Here is a 21,825-nt window from a genome sequence, read left to right as displayed (position 1 = left end):
CACTGAACAGCATGAGCAGTTGGCAGGCCACCTCCAAGGTGAGTGCGTGCCGTCAAATGCAGCGACTTGCAAGAGCAGGCGCAAGAAGAGAAGACGCAAAAGTGAACGGTCTGCGGCACCGGCGCAAGTGACTCAGTCACAGCAAATTGCGTCAAGTAATGAATTACTTTCTGTTGAGCGAGCTTCTTCTCCTGGGACTCATGCGATAGAGACTCTGAGCTCCGAGATGTCGCGACCAGGTGATGTGTCTTGCACAGAGCGTTTAGTAACATCCAGTTGCAGAGCATTGCGAGAGTACGTGGCTCCAGAACATGCACGCACAGAGGACTGTCCAGTAGCACGACGTGGTCGTGCGAATCAAATGCCTTCATGGTTTAGTGATTACATCTGCATTGGATACTCAAGCATGAACTCAAATGAGCATGGGAGTGTGTCTTTATCATGAAAAAGGCTCGTGGAGAAATGCAGAAAGATATTAACTAGGAGCAAGCACTGGCATGGTGGCAGGCCTACTGCTGACTGATAATGAGTGTGACACAAGAGCCTGAGTCGTATAATAAAAAGTGAGCAATCTGTGGAGTGGAGTCGTGCTGCTCAGAAGAGTATGACGCCTTAATGAAGAACTGTACGTGGGAATTAATGCCCAGAGTCTCAAACATGTAAGTACTTCGGAGTCGCTGGGTGTTTCGTGTCAAATATCTGGCAGATGGAAACATTGACATATTCAAGGCAAGACGGGTGATCAAAGGCTTCATGCAAGTCTTTGGTATTGTTTGTCTTGAAGTTTATTCTTCTGTGGTGAGACTGGTAAATCTCAAAGTCTTGTTGACTCTAGCTGCTGTGTGGAACTACGAGGCTCACCAAATGGACGTGACAACCGCATTTCTGAATGGTAAGATTGATGTGGAGGTCTACATGGAGCAGCCGGAGGGTTTTCGAGTACCTGGTAAAGAAAAATTGGGTATGTCGTTTGCTTAAAAAGCTTGTATGGCTTCAAGCAAGTGCCACGTGTGTAGTTTCAGCTGTTGAAATCGTTCTCGGAGGAGCAAGGATTTACACTATTTAAGTGCTGCTGTGAAGATTACTGAAGGAGAGCTAGTGTTTATCCTGTTGTATGTGGATGATCTCATTTTGTTTGCACCGAATATGAAGCCTATCAATGAGATGTAGCAAATATTCTTCGAGCGATTCGAGATGAAGGATCTCGGTGAAGTACATTACATATTAGGATGGGAAGCCACACGCTACAGAAGTGAACGAACAAATTTCATTAGTTAGTAGAAGTATGCTACGTCGGTTTTGGAGCGATTCAGAATGAAGGAATGTAATGGATGTAAAACACCTTGTGCACCCAGCTTGAAACTGACGAAGGCATGTGCGCTGCTGATGTTGACGAGAAGGATTTGATGAAAGCAAAACCGCATCGATCCGTAGTAGGAAGTTTTATGTGATTTATGATGGGGTTCACGTCCAGACATGGTCTATTTAGATTGTGAATGTAGTCAGTTTCTGGAGAATCCGGGAATACTGCATTGGCGGGCAGCAAAGCGAGGGCTAAGGTATTTACGCGAGATAGGATTCGTCTCGGTGGATTGAAGTGGACGAATCAAGACTTGGATCGGCATATTAAGGCATTTGCAGATGCAACTTTGCTAACCGAACATACGACAGGAAGTCTGCTGTAGGTTATCTAACGAAGTTTTGTGGTTGTACTATTTTGTGGAGTAGTCAGACTGAGAAGACAGTCGCTCTACATACCACAGGGGCCGAGTACATGGCCATAAGCCTACTTGTGCATCTTCGTCAAATGTTGGAAGAATTGAAAGTGCATCAAAAGAAAGCAACTGATCTTTTCGTGGACAATGAAAGTGCCAAGAAGCTTTGGAATAATCCAGCATTTCACAGTCACACGAACCACATTGATGTGCGTCATCATATCATCCGAGAGCGTGTAGACATGAAAGCGATTGTTGCTGCTCGTGTTCCTGGAACTGACAATGTGTCAGAAGCATTTACGAAACCCCTTCCCAGAGCTGTTTTTGAGAAACACAGACAAGCTATGGGATTTATGAAAAGTGAGGAATTTGAAGCTAGTCTACAGCCGTGAAGTCAAGTAGGTGGGGCTATTGTGGTAGTGTACTGATCTTCCTATTAACAGTTGAGGTACATGTAGGTGTGAGACTAAACACGCAGGAGGGAAGAGAGAGCTCACTCAACAAAATAACAATAAACACAAAGGTGGCATTTGCCGCCAACCTGGTGCTGACTCTTTCTTACATTGTCTTCTCTTCTTCCTGAATCTAGACACTAACAAGCAAACCCACTTTTCTACCTCAATATATTTTATATATAGCGTTTGCACTTCAGATTTTGCTTAGCAATTAAGCTCTTACCCATTCTTATTCCTTACTTCGGTCCCATGATATCTTGAATGTTGCGCACCCAGATTGCTTCTGCACAGGTAAACTGAAGGAAACACCATCATAAAGCATTCAAACACCATTCATACGCTTCCATATATAATAATCCCCGTAGCCTCGAATCACTCCGGTGTTAGTAAATGATGTCGATGTAGGTTATGAAGTATACAACCACCAATGCTTCGGCATTGACTGCGATCTGGATATCTCATTCACCGTCGTACATGCTCGGTATAATAGCTCCGAAAATTTCACGCGTTCGCGCTTCGTTTCACCATCATCCTGGTTCACCAGTTGATCAAATATCGCATCGGCGTGGCGACGCCGGTACGAGTGGCAGTGGCATAGGTCGTGCCGGTGCATTCCGTGCCGCACGGTGGCAACACTAGACCAACTCTGAAACCGGATCGGGCAGAAACACGCACCAGCTCGGACGACCCGGGCAGCACCAGCGGGGTACCAGAGGTTCTACGGCGCATGGTCAACGCAAAAGTTACACTAACGAGCTTGATTGGAGTCTCCACTTGAACAGGTCGATCAATGGTAGTTGTATTCAATTCGCTCCACGTTCCAAGTTATTATTACGTGGGCCACTAACATACCGAAAGTACCGATACCAACGATGATACCCGCTAATAACAGTTAGGATTTCGCGGTTTATCATGACGCTCTGTGCGACACCTACAAAGTTTAATCTTTGTTAGAACCTCAAATAGTTTTTTAGTAGTATCAAATGCTACCTCTGGCCCGAAATGATGGATAGTTTCATTTAAAAGAATTTAAAAAAATCAGCAATTGTTTAAAAATCTAATTGGCCCAACAGGAGCGCGTATTCGCCAGCTAATGTCTGGTGGTTTCATTGGCGCTGAAAGCGTACTGGGGGCCGAGCTACAAGTATTTGAATAGCCGACCACCCTCTACCTCATTTTCCAACTACCCGCTCAGCTAACACTACGATCTATCAGTTTTTCTCGACTTCTCTATGACCAACCTGACCGATTGCCAACGCCGTTGCACCATCGACGAGCTCCTAAAACTTTGTATTGGCGGAGATCTACCTCATGGAGCAATGGCGGCCGTCGCCATAGACTTTAAGCGCAGCCCATCCACCATCGGCAAAATCTGGACCCGCTATTGCATCAGCGTCACCGCAGGGGTAGAAGGAGAAGAGTGGCAAAGTCGCATCAAGGAAAACTCCGGTAGAAAAAGGAAGGACAGGTCGACATGCATCGCGCGACTGCAAGAACTTCCGATAGAAGATCGCTCGGTTGAACGTCGAGCTGCCGGGCTGGCTGGCTCGCTTGTGGCTGAGGGCGAGCTGGTGAGGAAGGCGGCGCGCATCTGGCCTACATTGACACAAAAAAAACAAGTTGGATAGGGTGGAGCATGTGCTCACCTTTATCAACGACGACACGGTCGAGTTCGAGCAGCTGGACGACGTGGCCCTCGTAGATGAAAATGGTTCTATGAGGACAAGGATAAGCGAAGCTACTTACTGTTTCCTGGAGAAAACCCGCCACACCGCACCCGGAAGAGCAAGAGGCTCATTCCGAAGACCATGTTCCTCGCAGCCGTAGCCCGACTGAGGTAAAGCCCGTTATATATTAAATGTTACACAAATAAAGTGACCTTTAAATTTATGTAATTATATTTGACCCGCATCGTAAGTGCCGTTGGAGCGGAAAGCTGGGACTGTGGTCACTGACGGAGGAGTACATCGCCAAGAGAAGCTGGAGCCGCCCCAAAGGAGCTGTGCACACACGCATTATTGAAGTGGTGAATCGAGCTGTTTTCAAGGACATTTTATATAATTGCTTATGCTTGTTATCAAGGAGCATTGGCCTTGTGGAGACAGACGGCGCCCTATCCTCATCCAAGTCGATAACGCTAAGCCCACGTGTCTCCCCTAGACCCTGACATTGCTGCTGCGGGATGTGAAGGTGGGTGGTGCATCCGTCTGCTGTGCCAGCCTGGCAACTCGCCGGACCTTAATGTGCTGGACCTTGGTCTCTTCAATGCAATCCAGAGCATCCAAAGCCGCATGCCCACCCATGGAATCGACAATCTCATCAAGGTTGTTCAAGATGCGTACGAAGACATGAGTGAAGACACACTGGGCAGCATATTTCTGACTTTGCAGAGCTGTGTGATATGCGTGCTTCAACAACAGGGTGGGAATCAGTATACCTTGCCACACCTAGGAAAAGACAAGCAGCAGAGGAGAGGTCTTTTTCCTCAAGTACTAGAATGCGAAAGAAGCTTGTACGACAGAGCCAAGACAAAGCCTAGTGAGGCTGGCCGTCCAAGTCTCATTTTCTTTGAGTCAAAGAACAAGTAATACCTGTTAAAGATGATCTGAACGTTCTAGCAAAACAAAACTAGTTGCTTTGAGCCTTTAATTTTTCATATACCATCCTGTAGCATACTATCCATCATTTCGGATCCGAGGTAGTACTACTTGGTAAATTACTACGGATTAATATTAGTAGTGGTAAAACCAAAAGTATACAGGTATACTCGAACTGTAGCTGCATAAAAATCAGGAGATGTATCTTGATTTTCTGGTGTGAATTTTCAGCCACAACACTTTTGGGTGTATTCCACACCAGCTGTTCTCTGTTCGCAAGGGGAGAGGTCGCCATAGCGAAAACGGCGCCGACTGACTGGGTTGATAGCTACACCCATGACTGGACGAAGCCTCCTGCTGCTGGCCGTTTTGGCGGCCGTAGCGCTACTGCAGCACATGACAGCGGGCGCGGCCGTCGACGGCGTGATTATTGTGCGCGGCAACAAGCTCTACAATGCCAAGTCGGGCGAGCGTTTTTTCATCAAAGGGGTACGTTCGATCGCCTTAAAAAACCTAAAAGATAGGAAGGAGTCAGCCGCTACAATCTAACAGCAAAGCTCTGTTCCGCATTCGATGGGGATATACTAGTACTGATGACTGCTATCTGCCTCGTAGCTGACGTACGAGTACGCCGTGAGCGATGACTACTATGACAAGTACTCGAAGGCTGTGATCGAGGAAAATCTCGCGGGCCTCAAGTACAACACACTGCGTCTGTACAACATCAACCCCGGTTCTTCGTACAAGAAGTTCATGAATGACATGGCTGCACTCGGTGTCTACGTCATGGTCTCGGCCTCGCCTGACAACGATGCATACTACGGGAAATATCGGTACTCGACCATCACTAAGAAACTGAGTTGCTCGGGTAAAGTATCCACTGGCGATGGTGCCAAGACTGTGGACCAGACTGAGACCTGTTACCCGGCACTGCTGCTTGAATATGGCAAGAAGATTATCCAGAATTTTGCCCAGTACGACAACACCCTGGGCGTCGTTGTGGCCAACGAAATCATGCAGGCCGATCTCACGGCTGCCTCTTGTGTTAAGGCGTACGTAGCAGACCTAAAGAATTGGATGTCGGTCAATGGCAAGAAGATACGACTTCTACCGCTCGCATACGCTGCGGCTGACAGTAGTAACGATGATGTAAGCAACGCAGACGACTATCACGTGATGAAGGTCCAGGGACTGCTTTGCGGAGACAAGATGACCAACGGAATGATGGCAGAGAGTATTGATATATACCTTATCAATGAGTACCGTTGGTGTCCTGATTCGACGTTTGCAGAGGCATACCAGCGCTACATTGACATGGCGCAGGGTATTCCTGTCGTCGTTGCTTTCGGCGAGTATGGCTGTAAGACTTCTTCAGCTAGCCCGCGTGACTGGGGAATGGTTCCGTACATGTACCAAGAGCCCTCGAAGACCAAGGAGTTTACCGCCGTTTGGTCTGGTGGCCTGGCTTACTCGTATGGTGAAGCCAAGCTCGCAAAGGACTCGCTGTTCCCAATGTTCACAGGTACGATTCGTGTGCAGCTTTCTTGAGTGGAGTGGATAACCTAACGTTTGAATTCAATATGTAGGCGGCAGCACTGATTTTTTGTCAACGCCCAGTTCGAAGGCATCAACAGATTTCACGAACCTGAAGGCCCAATTTGCAAAGTACTCTGGCTACAAGGACGACGCAGAGTGGACTGACAGCACCAAGTGTTACGTGGAAACCTTCTGTAGAAACGAAGACACAGTCGACTAACAAGCTGGCGACAAAATATGGCTGGATCGTGAGCAGTTGCTCGGCGAGCAACCTAAAGATCGCCAGCACAGACTCGTGGACGTGCTCCAGCCGTGAAGGCGTGGTATGCACGGACGATGGCGGCAAATGTGATGTTGCTCTTAAAGGTACCGTCGGTACGACCCAGGAGGACATTTGCGGCTCTTACGAGGTTACTAGTGGTGGTGGCACTTGCGAGAGCACGTCTGACTGCGGTGGCAACGGCCAGTGCAAGGAATCGAACGGCACCATGTCGTGCAGCTGTTTGTCCTGTTACACGGGCACCGACTGCAGCGTAAAGGACATTACCTCCTGTGCAACTCTGAGTAGCTCGGACACAGCCCCTCAGAAGATTTTTGTGGGCATTGGTGTGTTCCTGGGTGTTATGGCGGTGGTCTTTATCGCCCTTGGTGTTGCCGCCGCCAAGAAGAAATCTGGTAAGTGTCGTTCTTCGGTGGTCTTATTGTGCTATTCTGTTTCCCTGACGCTGTGATGGTCGTGCTCATGTGATGTAGAAACGGACAGATTTGCGCAGCAAGTGAAGGCTGGAGGCAGCACCCAAACGACTGATGCTTCTTTGTAGAAGCACTAGGTCTGCTGTAAAATGTAGCGAGCAAGTTTTGCTCACATCTTCCAATAATGAAGCTTTCCTTGGTTTATTTGACAGCAAAGACGATTATCTATAACCTGCTTAAAGTTTATCACCCAACGAGTGAGCAGGGTCAATCCAATTTTATAATTTAATCCTCGGGAACATGGGTTAAGCAAAAGAGAGACAAGCTCAGCGCCATTCGCTTATCGTCTCAAAGACTCTGCATCGAAGTCCGCCACCATGCCGCCCAAGGGAAAGAAGACTGAAGAAGTATGATAACCTGATCCTTTTCTCTCTAACTGTAAGACATTCTCTAACGGTACTCTTAACCCCTCCGTAGCCTTCCCGCACGTACCTGGGTCGCCCCGGTAACAATGTCAAGATCGGCATTGTGGGTGTGCCCAACGTGGGCAAGAGCACCTTCTTCAACTGCTTGTCGAAGCTGCATATCCCTGCCGAGAACTTCCCCTTCTGTACCATCGACCCCAATGACGCCGTGGTGCCGCTGCCCGACCAGCGTTTCAACTGGCTCGTTGAAAAGTACCAGCCCACGAGCGTCGTGCCTCCCGTCATCTCCATCACGGACATCGCCGGCCTTGTGCGCGGTGCCGCTGATGGTGCTGGTCTGGGCAATGCCTTCTTGTCGCATATCCAGGCCGTGGACGCCATTTACCACATGGTGCGCGCCTTCGACTCGACCGAGGTGACCCACGTGGAGGGCAACGTGGACCCTGTGCGTGACATGAAGATCATCCAGGAGGAGCTGCGTCTCAAGGACATTGAGCGCGTCAAGAAGGAGTCGGCTGGTGTCAAGAAGCTCGCGGAGCGTGGCGTTGGCGGCAAGGAGAAGAAGCTCGAGTATGAGGCGCTATGCAAGATCCTGGAGTGGCTCGAGTCGGGCAAGGACGTGTCTTTCGGCACGTGGACGGCCCAGGAGGTGGAGATCCTTAACACCATGCAGCTACTGACCGCCAAGCCCGTCGTGTACCTCATCAACGTGAGCAAGCGCGACTACTTGCGCAAGAGTAACAAGTACCTGCCCCAGATCGCAGAGTACATCAAGGAGCGCGGCGGCAATGAGCCTGTGATCCCGCTCAGTTGCGAGTTCGAGCTTGAGCTGCTCGATCTCGAGGCTGCTGATCAGCTGGAGACGTACTTCAAGGAGAACCCGACGCACAAGTCGATCCTAAACCGCGTGCTCCGCATGGGTTACCACGCTCTTGGCCTGGTCCACTTCTTCACTGCTGGCAAGGACGAGGTGCGTGGCTGGACTATCCGCAAGGGGCGACTGGCACCTCAGGCTGCCGGTGTCATCCACACGGACTTTGAGAAGGGCTTCATTATGGCGGAAGTCCAGTCGTTTGCCGACCTGAAAGAGCGTACGTTTGGCTTCCTATTACTAACTGCTGTGTTATGATTACCGAGGTCTAACAATGTTTTTAATACTCTGCAGTTGGTACGGAGGAGGCTGTCAAGAAGGCAGGCAAGCTCAAACAGCAGGGCAAGAAGTACGAGGTCCAGGACGGCGACATTATTTTCTTCAAGTTCAACAACTAAGTGGATCAACTGCCCGTGGTGTTGAGTTGGACAATGTGGTGCTAAGGCCTCCACTCCTTTTTATGAGTGGCTCGTGCTTTTCTAAGTGCCCGTTGCAGATGATGTATGGGCGTCTAGAGCATGTGGACTTGAAGAGCGGGAGGGAGTGCGGAGCTTTCCGCTATGAAAATAAAGCATGCGCTTTGAGCACAATGGTGTTCTGGTATACAGCAGCGTGTTGGCGCTCGTTTGCCTGCAAGACTAACTATAACGGATGTGATGAAGGGACTACAAATATCTTGGATCTGTGTAGCCCGTCGCGCCTTTTGAATGGCGTCGAGAACCGACTCATCGCGTGTGTGAATAGCGGTTTTTGCTTTTATCCAGGGTGAGGGGGCAGTATTGTCAGGACCAGAAGTTTAAGCCTTGAAGTCGACAGCGTGAAAAGAGCTCCATTCGAGAGAAAAATTCCACTCTAGGTAGACCCCAGCACTGGCAAAGCCGAGATGGTGCGTACTTGAGCTTGAGTATCGGTGATTCGAAGTAGTTTTGTTTTAAAAATGACATTTGTTAGCCGATCGGGTACGGATGTGAGCCAGAGTTAGTGTGGATTGCACCCAAGCAAAATGGAGAGATTCCTGTGAAGCGGTCAGGGCATTCTTTCACACTGCAAAGCTCGGACACAGAGACTGCAGTCTACATGTTCGGTGGTTGCGATCACAAATCGCCTCCAGGGCCTACCAACGAACTGTACCGACTTGATGCTAGCAATGGTAGGGGAAATCCTGTCAGCTCGCAATGTGTTAGTACCAATGTAACGCTGTTAATGTAATTGCAAGGATACACGTGGTCCAAGGTAACAAGCTCTCAGAGTGAAGACGAAGTACCCGCTCCAAGATGGCGGCACTCCGCTATTCTCTATGAGAAGAACATCATCATCTTCGGAGGGTTTGCAGCTGAAAAGAGAATGAATGATCTCTGGGTTTTTAAAACCGAGCTGAAGGTGTGGGAGCAGAAGTATGCTCAGAGTTTCTGGGAAGGGCTACCGCAGTGCCGTGGTGCACATAGTGCCACACTTGTCGGTGAGAAGATGTACGTGTTCGGCGGTTATGGTGGAAATGGCTTCGGTCGTACCGACTTCAATGACCTGCACGCGTTGGATTTACATTCATTCAAGTGGCAAGAGATTCAAACGGACGGTGAAAAGCCTGAGCCTCGGTCGGGACACCAGACGTGCTTGGTCAAAGAGCAACTGTTGGTCATTGGCGGATGGAACAGCTTCAAGCAGTTCCAAGACATCTTCGTCTTTGACTTGCCTACAAAGACGTGGAGTTTGTTGAGCACACCACTGTATTCTCCAATCTGGAACCACACGTGTGTCAGTGTTGCAGCTGTACCACACTGGAAAGTGTTCTTGTTTGGAGGCAACAGTGGCGATTTAGCCGAGTCCGGAACTGCGCAGGGAGCGTACTTGAACAGCACTGCTGTATTGGACACTGGCAGTATGGTGTGGTTGAACCCTCCTGTAAAAGGTGAACTACCGAAGGCTCGGGCTGATACTGCCATGGTTTTTGATTCACATACCAATCACTTGATCTTCTTTGGAGGGTGGGCGAATCGCTGGTATAACGACTTGCACGTCCTCAACGCAAGCGAAATTGTCGGACCTCCGTACTCGATTTCATCGATCGAACCGAAGCAAGGACCGATCACGGGAAGCGCAAAGGTAAAAGTGACTGGATTCAACTTCACAGGACAAAATGCAACGCTGCGGTTTGCGGTTGCGAAGGGTTCTGTCGATGTCACGGGTGCTGTCCTTAGTCCGACTGTTCTTCAGGCTACCGCTCCCAGCTATGAGAAGTTTGGTCCGCTGACTTCAGAGGTTCGAGTATCATTGTCGGGTGGCATGTACACCAACGTAGCGACGTCTTTTCGCTTCCACTCAGTCACAGCAGCTCCAAAGTCGCTTGCGTTTGGTCCGTGTCTGATCGCTGCGCTTAACGACAACTGCTTGGCCGAGTTGCCAACAACATTCATCATCCAGTCTCGAGACAAGGACGACAATCCGCGCGACTGTGGAGGAGATGAGTTTGCTATCACCCTGAAGTACTGTGATGATCCTCAAGCCGAAGTGGAGCAGGTTGCTTCTATCCTCGACAAGAACGATGGCACGTATGTGGTGACGTTTACTCCATCTAGAGCAGGGAAATATGAGATTTCGGTGGACTTTATGGGCACATTCAGCGGTGTCGCCGGCCCTCTCCGAGGATCCCCGTTTCCTGCGGTGTTCCAGCCCCCGTCAGATGATAACAAGGCAAAGTCATTACCACCGCTTGCCACTCAAAAGGACTTCGACTCGCCCGAGGTTATTAGACGCGTTATGGCGACGATGAACAAGCGCAACGGAGAGTTCCGCCGAATCCTGGTTGACCTTCGGAAAGACATTCCAAGTAACGATACGGACGGACTGGAAACTCTGCGGAAGATGAAAGAAATAATCCGTAAACTCGAGGTAGACAAGGATATAAACCACTTAGTTCTGGACCAAGTGCGCCAGCTTTTTTTCAGCATCAAGAAGAGCGGAGGCCATGTCGATAAAGAGCTGGTTGAAATCGAGAACATGGAGAAGCTCTTCGTCGATGTCGAGAAACAAATTCCAGTGACTGAGAAGCGCACACAGGAACCAACGCGCATATTCAGCGAGAAGACTGAGGAAAAGATCATCGCGTACGAGAAGATGATCGCACAAAAGATGGAGACACTTAAGACGCTGGACTTTTGGTCCTCTAAGCTGGAGCCTGATAAAGGTCTGGAGAAGATCGAAAGCTACCTCGTGGACTGGAACATGGAGATGAGGAAGTGTGAAGAAAACACCAAGCTGTGCTCCATCTTTGGATTCCCGCAGCTCATGAATGAATCGCTGCGTATGATGGGTCTAATGCGTGCAGATGCAGATGCAATGAAAACTGTCTGGGCAATTATCAAGCGTGCAAAGGCGTTTTTCAAGGCCACGCAAGACATTTTGTTTAAAGAAGTCGACGTGAACGCGCTGCAGATCGAGGTTCAATCAGCGTTAAAAGAGCTCAAGAAGATCCCTAAAGGCATTCAGTGGAGTGATGCATACACTTCGATCTTGAAGGAATGCCAGGCGTTTGACAAGACCCACCCGCTTATCCGCTGTGTATGGTCAAGCTACATGCGGCCGAGACACTGGAAGCGTATCATGGCTCACACTGGGGAATTTCCTACGCCGGACGAAGATCCTGAGCAACGACTCTCTTTGATTATGAGTAAAAATCTCTTCAACTTTAGCTCAGACATCAACGAGATTTGCTACGAAGCAGAGAAGGAACAAGAGCTGGAACTCCGTTTGATCGAGCTCGAGGCTCTGTGGGCAGAGGTGAACTGGGAAATGACACCATACAATCCAGGTGCTGCAGAAGAAGAAATCGTGCCGCTTCTTAAGGTGTCAGAAGAAAACTTTGAGCTCCTTGAGACCCACCAAATCGATGTGCAAGGTATGAGTGCGTCACCATACCAGTCCGAGTTCGAGCCTCGCGTCGGCAAGCTTCAGATCGGTCTTTCCTCCATCAATGAAGTCGTGCTGTTGCTGGGTGATATCCAGAGATCCTGGAGTTATTTGGAACCACTGTTTATCCAGTCTGAAGAAGTGAAGAAGCAGTTGCCCGAGCTGACGTCCGACTTCGAAGACATCGATAGAGAAGTTCGCCAGATCTTGAAAACTGCCTGGATAACGCTTAATGTGCAGGAGGCATGTACCGAGCCCGGTCTCATCAAGCGTCTAGAGGTGATCGTGGAGAAGCTGGAGCTATGCAAGCACCGCCTGAAAGAGTTCCTCGACGGGCGTCGGCGCCAGTTTCCTCGTTTCTACTTTATGTCCGAAGCAGATCTGCTCGATATCCTGTCGAACGGGTCTCATCCGGACCGTATTATGCCCCACTGCTCCAAAATCTACCTGGCAACAAAGACGCTCACACTCGTGGACCGTGGGCCTGGAGAACGGCCCGTCGCAACGTCTTTTGTGGCCGGTGTGGGTCACGAAATCGTCGACTTCTTCGAGCCTCCAGTGCTAGAAGGAGAGGCCGAGATCTATCTGGAGACTATCATGCGTGCGATGAGATTGACGCTATTCAAGCACATTGAGCGCTCTCTCGTTGCCTACATGGAAATGCCTCGTGTTGATTGGATTAACTTTAAGGATGATACAAATAAGCCCATGGATGCAGCCCAGATCATCCTGCTCGCAGCAGGAGTCCACTATGTTCAAGAAGTTGAGCGTGCTTTCCGTGGCATCCAAGGTGGTGATAAAGATGCCTTGATAAATTACAACAAGATGCAGGAGCAACAACTCGAGGACCTGATCAAGCTGACTCAAAGCAACATTTCGTATGCCGAACGTCAGCGAGTGATGGTGCTTATTACGATGGACGCCCACGGTCGAGACATTGTGGCTAATATGATTCGTGGAGGAGTGGACGAGGCGACGCACTTCCAGTGGCAATCTCAGCTTAAGCACTACTTCTCCCCAGCAGCAGGCAGTTTCTTGAAGCGTGATATGACCTTCCGTGGAGCAAACAACGCACGAGCTCAGATCCTCATCTGTGACGCTGGCATTCCGTACGACTACGAGTACCTTGGAAACGGTCCTCGACTTGTGATTACCCCACTGACAGATCGAATCTACGTGACGGCAACACAGGCACTAAACTTGCAAATGGGATGTGCTCCTGCTGGTCCCGCTGGTACAGGTAAAACGGAGACGACCAAGGATTTGGCCAATGCTCTGGGAAAAGTATGCTACGTGTTTAACTGCTCGCCCGAAATGGATTTCAAGAGTCTTGGGAACATTTTCAAAGGTCTCGCGTCGTCCGGCTCATGGGGTTGCTTCGATGAATTTAATCGCCTTGTACCAGAGGTGTTATCAGTGTGTTCTGTCCAGTTCAAAGCTGTGTGCGATGCATGCAAAGCTGACGACGAGGAATTTGTCTTGGAGAACGACGAGGTGATGCTAGACCCTACAGTTGGTGCATTCATTACTATGAACCCCGGTTATCTTGGACGCTCCGAGCTGCCTGAAGGACTGAAGGCTCTGTTCCGACCCATGACAGTCATGGTGCCTGATCTTGTGCTGATCTGCGAGAACATGCTAATGGCAGAAGGATTCACTCAGGCCAAGATCCTGGCGTCGAAGTTTTACGGCTTGTACTCTTTGCTTGGACAACTCCTGTCCAAACAATTGCACTACGATTGGGGTCTTCGAGCTGTCAAGAGTGTCTTGTGCGTCGCTGGAGCTTTCAAGCGTGCCGAGCCAGACATTCCGGAGACCGATTTGCTCATGCGTGCGTTGCGAGACTTTAACATCCCAAAAATCGTCGCAGAGGATATGGTGATTTTCTTCGGTCTTCTTGGAGATTTATTCCCGCGCGACAGTCCGAATGTAGACGTACGCAATGATCCTCCTCGTAAGCGTGATATGGAGCTGGAATCCATGGTACAAGGTGCGTCAGAAGCTATTGGTAACACGCCTCGTCCAGAATTTATGCTGAAGGTTGTGCAGCTATCGGAGCTGCTCGCAATTCGTCACTGCGTCTTCGTGATGGGACCTCCTGCTTCGGGTAAAACGGAGACGTGGAAGACTTTGAGAAAGGCTCGCGAGATCATGGGCACACCGATGGAAGTGCAAGATTTGAACCCGAAATCGGTTAGTACCAACGAACTCTACGGATACATTGTGCTGAAAACGCGCGAGTGGAAAGATGGTCTGCTCTCGCGCATCATGCGTGACCTGGGCTCACGACGTCGTGATAACGGGGATGAAGATAACAACCCCAAGTGGATTATTCTAGACGGAGACCTTGATGCCAATTGGATCGAGTCCATGAACTCGGTCATGGACGATAACAGGATGCTGACTCTGGCCTCGAACGAGCGTATTCCATTGAAAGTGCACATGCGAATGATCTTCGAGATCCGTGATCTGGTGTACGCCACGCCGGCTACCGTGTCACGTGCCGGTATCCTGTACATTTCAACGTCTGAAGGCTACCAGTGGCGCTGCTTGATAGACAGTTGGCTTGATCGCCACTGCCAGCCACCGGCTGATCATCGATTGAGAAATATGATGTTTACGCCGGACACACACGCTAAGTTTCAAGGACTTTTCGATCAGTATGTTGAGACGACGCTCAGATTCTTCCGCAAGAAACTAGTTCCTGTTGTGCCCGTGGAAGAGACGACGTTGGTGACCAACTTGTTGAACATGATCGACTGTCTGTTGACTCCTCAAGTCCTGGAAGACTACACTGTGATGCAAAACACGTTTGTGTTCTGCTGCGTGTGGTCATTTGGCTCTATTCTTACGATGAGTGACGATGGTACGGACTACTCGGCAGAATTCAGCAACTGGTGGAAGAATCAGTGGAAGGACGTGAAGCTCGTGGCTTCGGCTAGCAACACGGTGTTTGATTTCTGGTTGGACCCAGAGACTTCCAAGTTCAATTCATGGTCCAAGAGTCCATACTTCTACACAGAGACGTACGTATCCCCCAGTCCAATCAACCAGATCACGGTTCCTACCACCGAAACAGCATCAATCGCATTCTGGCTCGAAAATTTAATCTCCAAGAGTGTTCCTGTGATGGTGTGTGGGCCTGCAGGTACCGGTAAGACGCAGAACATCATGGGTATGCTAAAGAAGCTCAGCAAAGATGAAGCTACAGCTGCATTCCGGTACTGCACTATCAATTTCAACTTCTACACTACAAGTGCCATTCTACAGCAGACCATGTTCGGACAGCTTGAACGTAAAACTGGTATCAATTTGGGCCCCCCAGGCAAGGCAAGACTTATCTACTTCATGGATGATCTGAATCTACCCGAAGTGGACCCGTACAACACACAGAGTGCTATCTCGCTGCTACGGCAGGTGATGGAGTACAAGCATTGGTTTGACCGAGTTAAGCTTCAGACACAGAACATCTTGAACACGCAAGTGGTCTCCGGTATGAACCCAACAGCCGGCTCATTCCTGGTCGATCCGCGTCTTCAGCGGCATTTCTGTACGTTCGCTATGGGTATGCCTGAAGCGCCAAGTCTCGTCACGATTTATGAGACGTTCCTGGGTGGTCATCTGTCGGGATTCGCGGATGAACTGAGCAATTCACAGTTCTCCAATGCGCTTATCAAGGCTGCGCTGAGTCTCCATGCCAGTGTTGTGGGCACGTTCCGTAAAACTGCGGCGAATTTCCACTATGAGTTCAACGTTCGCCACTTGTCCAATGTGTTCCAGGGACTCATTGCATCCAAGAAAGATCGATTCAATAGCCAGGAGAAATTCGTGCTGCTGTGGCTGCACGAGAGTGAGCGTGTGTATGGTGACCGACTGGTGTGTAAAGCTGATATCGAGAAGTACAACCAGCTAGTGCAGATGCAAGTGAAAAAGTCGTTCGCGTCGTGTAACACGAGTCGATATTATGCTGCGGAGAACTCTTGGCCGCTCATTTTCTGCCACTTCACGAAAGACGGAGACAGTGAATATGATCAGATCATGGGGACAAACTTGGACGATCTCAAAATGAACTTGCAAGTCCAATTACGGGAATACAACAACAACGAGAACAACACGGCGATGCAGCTAGATCTATTCGACGATGCTGTGAAACACGTGGCTCGTATTGTTCGTATCCTGCGTAATGAGAGTGGACATGCGCTACTAGTCGGTGTGGGAGGCAGTGGTAAGCGCTCATTAGCACGCCTAGCTTCGCACATTTGTGGCTGTACTGTTCGTCAGATTACCATCAGCTCCAAGTACGGCGAGAACGAATTCAAGGAAGATCTACGCAAGATGCACATGGCAGTGGTGGAGATGCTGTCTCGTAACGAAGAGGACGGAGGCGTCGTGTTCATGCTTACGGATTCTCAGATTACCAACGAAAAATTCCTCATCTACTTGAATGATCTGCTAGCCTCTGGAGAGATTCCAGATCTATTTGCCATGGAAGATATGGACAATATCGTCAACTTACTGTCGCCTGTGGCGGGTACAAAAGACCGGAAGGAAGTCATCAAGTTCTTCCAAGCTGAGATCCGTAAGCGTCTCCACTTGTGTCTATGCTTCTCGCCTGTGGGCGATGACTTTCGTAATCGTGCACGCAAGTTCCCTGCTCTTGTAAACTGCACGGTTATCGATTGGTTCCAGCCGTGGCCTAAGGAAGCTTTGCTGTCTGTCGGTCGCGAGAAACTAAAGGAGATTGGAGACTTACTTGGATCAGAAGAATCACGCGCTGGTATCGAGAAGTTTATGCCGCTCTCGTTCCAGTCGGTAAACATCTGTGCGGAGCGGTTCCTCCAGGTCGAACGTCGACATGTCTACACGACACCGAAGTCGTATCTGGAGCTGCTACAGCTGTACAAGAAGATTCTGCGCAAGAAAGTGGAGGAATATGCTGCAGCTATCGATCGCTTAGAGAAAGGCTTGCAGAAACTCAAAGAAACGGGAGACACAGTATCACGACTTGAGGTGGAGCTCAAGGTCATTCTGGAGGCTGCTGAAGACAAAAAGGCAGTGGCGTCTGGTATCGCCGAAGCTGTCAACAAAGAGAAAGCTAATGTGGAAACTGAGAGTAAAAAGGCTGGCGACGAAGCTGCCAAGTGTGCTATTATCCAGACAGAGGTCACGGAGAAGCAGAGATCAACTCAGGAAGATCTCGCAAAGGCTGAGCCTGCCGTCGCACAGGCCATGGCTGCTCTGGACTCGTTGAACAAGAAAGATCTGGGCGAGTGTAAGACTATGTCGAAGCCTCCTGCTGGCGTAGACGACGTCTTCTCAGCCACGATGGTGCTGCTAGCTGGTGTGCACCCGAACGTACAGGTCACTAAGACTGGTAAAGTGAAGGATGTCAAGTGGGATACTGTCAAGAAGCAGCTTCTTGGTAATATTCCGGAGTACATCGAGTACCTGGTTGGCTTCAAGCAAGTGGTAGACGATGGTAAAGTACCTCCAACTAACTGGAAAGAAGTGCGCGTGTTCTTGGAGATGGAGCACTTTCACTACGACACGATCCTTACGAAAAACAAGGCTGCTGCTGGTTTGTGTTCCTGGGTGATCAACATCGTCATGTACTACGATATCGTGATTACTGTGGAGCCTAAACGTCAAGCTTTGGCTGCTGCCAATCTCGAGTTGGAGGCTGCAAATGCTCGTCTGACCGAAGTGACAGCGCTCGTGGCCGATCTTCAGGCAAAGCTCGACAAATTACTTGCCGAAGCTGCTGCAGCCGAGAAGGAGAAGGAAGACGCCATCAACGCTGTGGAAACTGGCAACCGCAAGATGAAGCTCGCGGGCACTTTGACAAATGACTTATCGAGTGAGAACGTTCGATGGGGGATCAACGTGTTACAACTTCAAAAGGAGAAGGACTTGTTGGTAGGCGACGTGCTGCTTGCTTCAGCCTTTATCTCTTACATCGGCCCCTTCACCAAGCCGTTCCGCGACGAACTGATCAACAAGCACTGGGTGCCTTATCTACGGACAGCTGCTGGAGGCGAGAGCATCGCCATGTCCGAGGAAGCCAACCCGCTTCTCATTCTAACGAACGACGCACAGATCGCACAATGGAACACTCAAAAGCTGCCATCCGACCGGGTGTCAACCGAGAATGGTGCTATTGTGGTGACCACAGTATCCATGGGGCGACGACCGCTTATCGTTGACCCACAACTGCAAGCAATCGCTTGGATTCGAGAGATGGAAGCACATAATAATCTCATCATTGTGCGCGTGGGTCAGAAGATGTGGATCGAGCGTCTGAAGACAGCTATTGGCACCGATGGAGCGTTCCTGATCGAGAATCTAGGCGAGAAGATTGACCCCATTTTGGCGCCAGTGATCCAGCGCTCCACCTCACGGCGTGGTGCTCGATACGAGATTCAAATTGGTGACGCGTCTGTACCGTACAACGACAACTTCCACTTGTATCTACACACGAAGCTGGGTAACCCTCACTATCCGCCTGAGATCCAAGCTGAATGTACCATCGTCAACTTTACTGTCACAATGCTCGGACTGGAGGATCAGTTGCTGAATCTCACCGTCTCCAAAGAACGCCAAGATCTCGCTATTAAGCGTGAGAAGTTGATTCAGGAGCAGAACAACGGTAAAATCGAGTTGAAAAAGCTGGAAGACGACATCCTGTTCTACCTGGCCAGTGCTGACGACGACATCACCAACAACCAGCCGCTTATTCAGATTTTAAGTGACACGAAGCACAAAGCTCAACGTACACAGAACAACATGGAGGCGGCGAAGAAGACGCAAGAGTCGGTGAACATCACGAGTGAAAAATATCGCAGTATCGCTGCAAGAGGCTCCCTACTATTCTTCCTTATGAACGACATCAGCAAGGTGCACTCGTACTACATCTACTCCCTGGCGTCGTTCCAGCAGGTCTTCCTGTCTGGTATCTATCGTGCTCCTCCAGCGAAGAATCTCATCGCGAATGAAGTCGATGGAGGTGCAGAAGGTGATGCTGCTGCAGTTGAGACTCCAGCAGAAGGCGGGAAAAATGGTGAAGGTGGCAGTGATGACGAGGCTGAAGAAACTGAGCCTGCTGTCCCAGATCTCACAGATGAGGAGATGAAGGAACGTTGTCAAGTGCTGATGGATAGCATTACGTCGTGCGTTTACAACTACGTTCGTCGTGGCCTGTTCGAGCGGAACAAGCTAACGGTCGCTACGATGCTGTGTCTGAAGATCTTGCTGAAAGATGGGCTGCTGAATGATACAGAAGTCGAGTATTTCCTCATTAGCAAGGCTCATCCGGATGCTGGTAACGCTGGTTCGGCCTCGGAATGGCTGCCTGCAGCTATCTGGGCGAAATTAAAAGCTCTCGAGAGTCTGAAGGCGTTCGCTGGGATCGGAGACGCCATCCAAAACGACCCTGATGAGTGGCGAAAGTGGTTTGCTACTGAAGACGCCGAGCGACAGAAAATACCTGGTGACTTTATCAAGCTAACAGCGTTCCAACGGTTGATACTGCTGCGTGCCATGCGACCTGATCGAGTGACCAACGCGTTGCGAACCTTCATCCTTGATTCATTGGGTGAAGAGTACGTGACTCAGCCACCGTTCAACATGGAGGCGACGTACGCAGAGACGAACTCGAGTATTCCCATCTTCTTCGTGTTGTTCCCTGGTGTAGATCCAACTCCATGGGTCGAAACACTGGGAAAAGCGAACGGGGTGAGTCTGGAGAACAACAACTTTATCAATATTTCTATGGGCCAAGGCCAGGAAGCCTATGCCGGCGACGCATTGAAGCGATTGAGCACCGAAGGTGGCTGGATTATCCTGCAGAATGTCCACTTGATGCAGTCCTGGTTACCGACACTGGAACGGCAGCTGGAAGAGGTGGCAACGGAAGGTGCACATGATCTCTTCCGATGCTTTATCTCTGCTGAACCACCTCCATTGCCAGACATGCTGAACATTCCTGAGTCGCTACTTCAGAGCTGTATCAAGGTGGCTAACGAAGCCCCGTCCGACATCCAATCGAATTTACGTCGTGCATGGGCAAACTTCGGTGAAGACAAGGTACAGGCGTGCACAAAACCGGCCGAGTTCAAGGCTTGTTTGTTCGCGCTCTGTTGGTTTCACGCGATTGTGTTGGGACGACGACGATTTGGGCAACAAGGATGGAGTCGAGCCTACAGCTTCAACACGGGAGACCTCACGATTTGTGCTAACATCCTGCATTCGTACCTGGACAACAACGCTTCAGTACCGTGGGATGACTTGCGTTATCTGTTCGGCGAGATCATGTATGGCGGCCACATCACGGACGCCTGGGATCGTCGAACAAACAACACATACCTGGCAGTTCTTATTGACCCAGGGCTTCTTAACGGCATGGAACTTGGTCCAGGTTTCAAATCGCCGAACCCACAAGAATTCTCGTTCGCAGACTACGCCAACTACATCGAAAAGAATATGGTTCCTGAGGCTCCACCGCTCTTTGGTCTTCACCCGAATGCTGAAATCGGCTATCTTACTACTACCTGTGAAACATTGTGCTACACTATCGTGACTATCGGTGGAGGAGCTGGAGGTGGCGGTGGTGGAGAAGAAGGAGGTGGCGACAAGACGGCAGCATTGCGTGCATCTATCGACGACTTGGAAGCGCGCTGCCCTGAGTTCTTCAACATGCTGGACGTGGTTGAGGCTGCAACGCCTCACTTGACTGAAGATCACGGTCCTTTCGTGGTGGTAGCATTGCAAGAGTGCAGCCGCATGAATGTCCTACTTCAGGAGATCCGGCTATCTCTTGGTGACCTCAAGAAGGGACTGAATGGACAACTCAATATGTCACAAGCTATGGAAGACTTGGCGACAGCAATGTCATTGAACGAGGTGCCCGGACGCAACCCGTTCTCGCAGTGTAAGTGGGAGAAGAAGGCTTGGCCGTCGACAAAGTCGCTGAGTGGCTGGTTCGCTGACATGGTCAAGCGTTATGAACAACTTGTCATGTGGGCTGGAGACACCTCTGGAGGAGGAGGAAGCTGCTTCGTCACTCCATTCTCGATCTGGTTACCAGGTCTCTTCAACCCCACAGCCTACACAACGGCGTGCCTGCAAGTAACGTCTCGGAAGCGGTTCATGCCGCTCAATCAAATGACTGTGGAGACGCACGTGACGACAATTCAAGATCCTTCAACGGTCTCTCACTACCCCGACGATGGCGTATTCGTCCACGGACTTATCCTAGAGGGTGCACGATGGAGTACACTGGACGAGATCAATGAGCGTTATCCAGTTGGTGCAACACCACCTACAGAGTGTGGTGGTACGTTGCTTGATAGTAATCCGAAGGAGCTGCTCTGGAGTATGCCTGTCATCTACGTCAAGGCTGTGACCACGTCCCCAACGTGGGAGCCTTCATCCGTGGGCTACCTGCGTCACGACCCCAACGTATACGAGTGTCCAGTGTACCTCACACGCTTCCGAGGCCACACGTACATTTTCTTGGCGACGTTGCCGACCAACTGTGGCAGTGCCAAGTGGGTCTTGCGTGGCGTCGCGCTTATCTTCCAGGACGATAATTAGGATCTGCGCGTTGGCTCTTGTATGTACGTGCCAGCA

The 21,825-nt window shown here is 50.0% G+C and overlaps 3 protein-coding genes across 3 annotated transcripts; all 3 read left to right on the top strand.

Annotated features, from left to right (window-relative positions):
- Positions 1-5,103: 5,103 nt before the first annotated feature.
- Positions 5,104-7,124, top strand: PITG_03425 (glycoside hydrolase, putative; the record flags this gene model as incomplete). Its single annotated transcript, XM_002906448.1, has 5 exons — positions 5,104-5,256; positions 5,383-6,289; positions 6,354-6,477; positions 6,557-6,978; positions 7,057-7,124. The coding sequence occupies 5 exons, from the start codon at positions 5,104-5,106 to the stop codon at positions 7,122-7,124; spliced, it is 1,674 nt and encodes a 557-aa protein (XP_002906494.1).
- A 216-nt stretch (positions 7,125-7,340) lies between these two features.
- Positions 7,341-8,894, top strand: PITG_03424 (GTPase, putative; the record flags this gene model as incomplete). The annotated part of the gene is made up of 3 exons (XM_002906447.1): positions 7,341-7,403; positions 7,474-8,512; positions 8,587-8,894. The coding sequence occupies 3 exons, from the start codon at positions 7,374-7,376 to the stop codon at positions 8,688-8,690; spliced, it is 1,173 nt and encodes a 390-aa protein (XP_002906493.1).
- A 281-nt stretch (positions 8,895-9,175) lies between these two features.
- On the top strand, positions 9,176-21,598 carry PITG_03423 (dynein heavy chain; the record flags this gene model as incomplete). The annotated part of the gene is made up of 4 exons (XM_002906446.1): positions 9,176-9,178; positions 9,244-9,442; positions 9,509-21,529; positions 21,570-21,598. The coding sequence occupies 4 exons, from the start codon at positions 9,176-9,178 to the stop codon at positions 21,596-21,598; spliced, it is 12,252 nt and encodes a 4,083-aa protein (XP_002906492.1).
- Between the last annotated feature and the right edge of the window lie 227 nt (positions 21,599-21,825).

The sequence above is a fragment of the Phytophthora infestans genome, genomic scaffold (assembly GCF_000142945.1).
Source record: "Phytophthora infestans T30-4 supercont1.4 genomic scaffold, whole genome shotgun sequence".
NCBI classification, from domain to species: domain Eukaryota; phylum Oomycota; class Peronosporomycetes; order Peronosporales; family Peronosporaceae; genus Phytophthora; species Phytophthora infestans.
The sequence above is the reverse complement of the archived record's forward strand: the minus strand, read 5'-3'. Positions and strand labels throughout refer to the sequence as shown.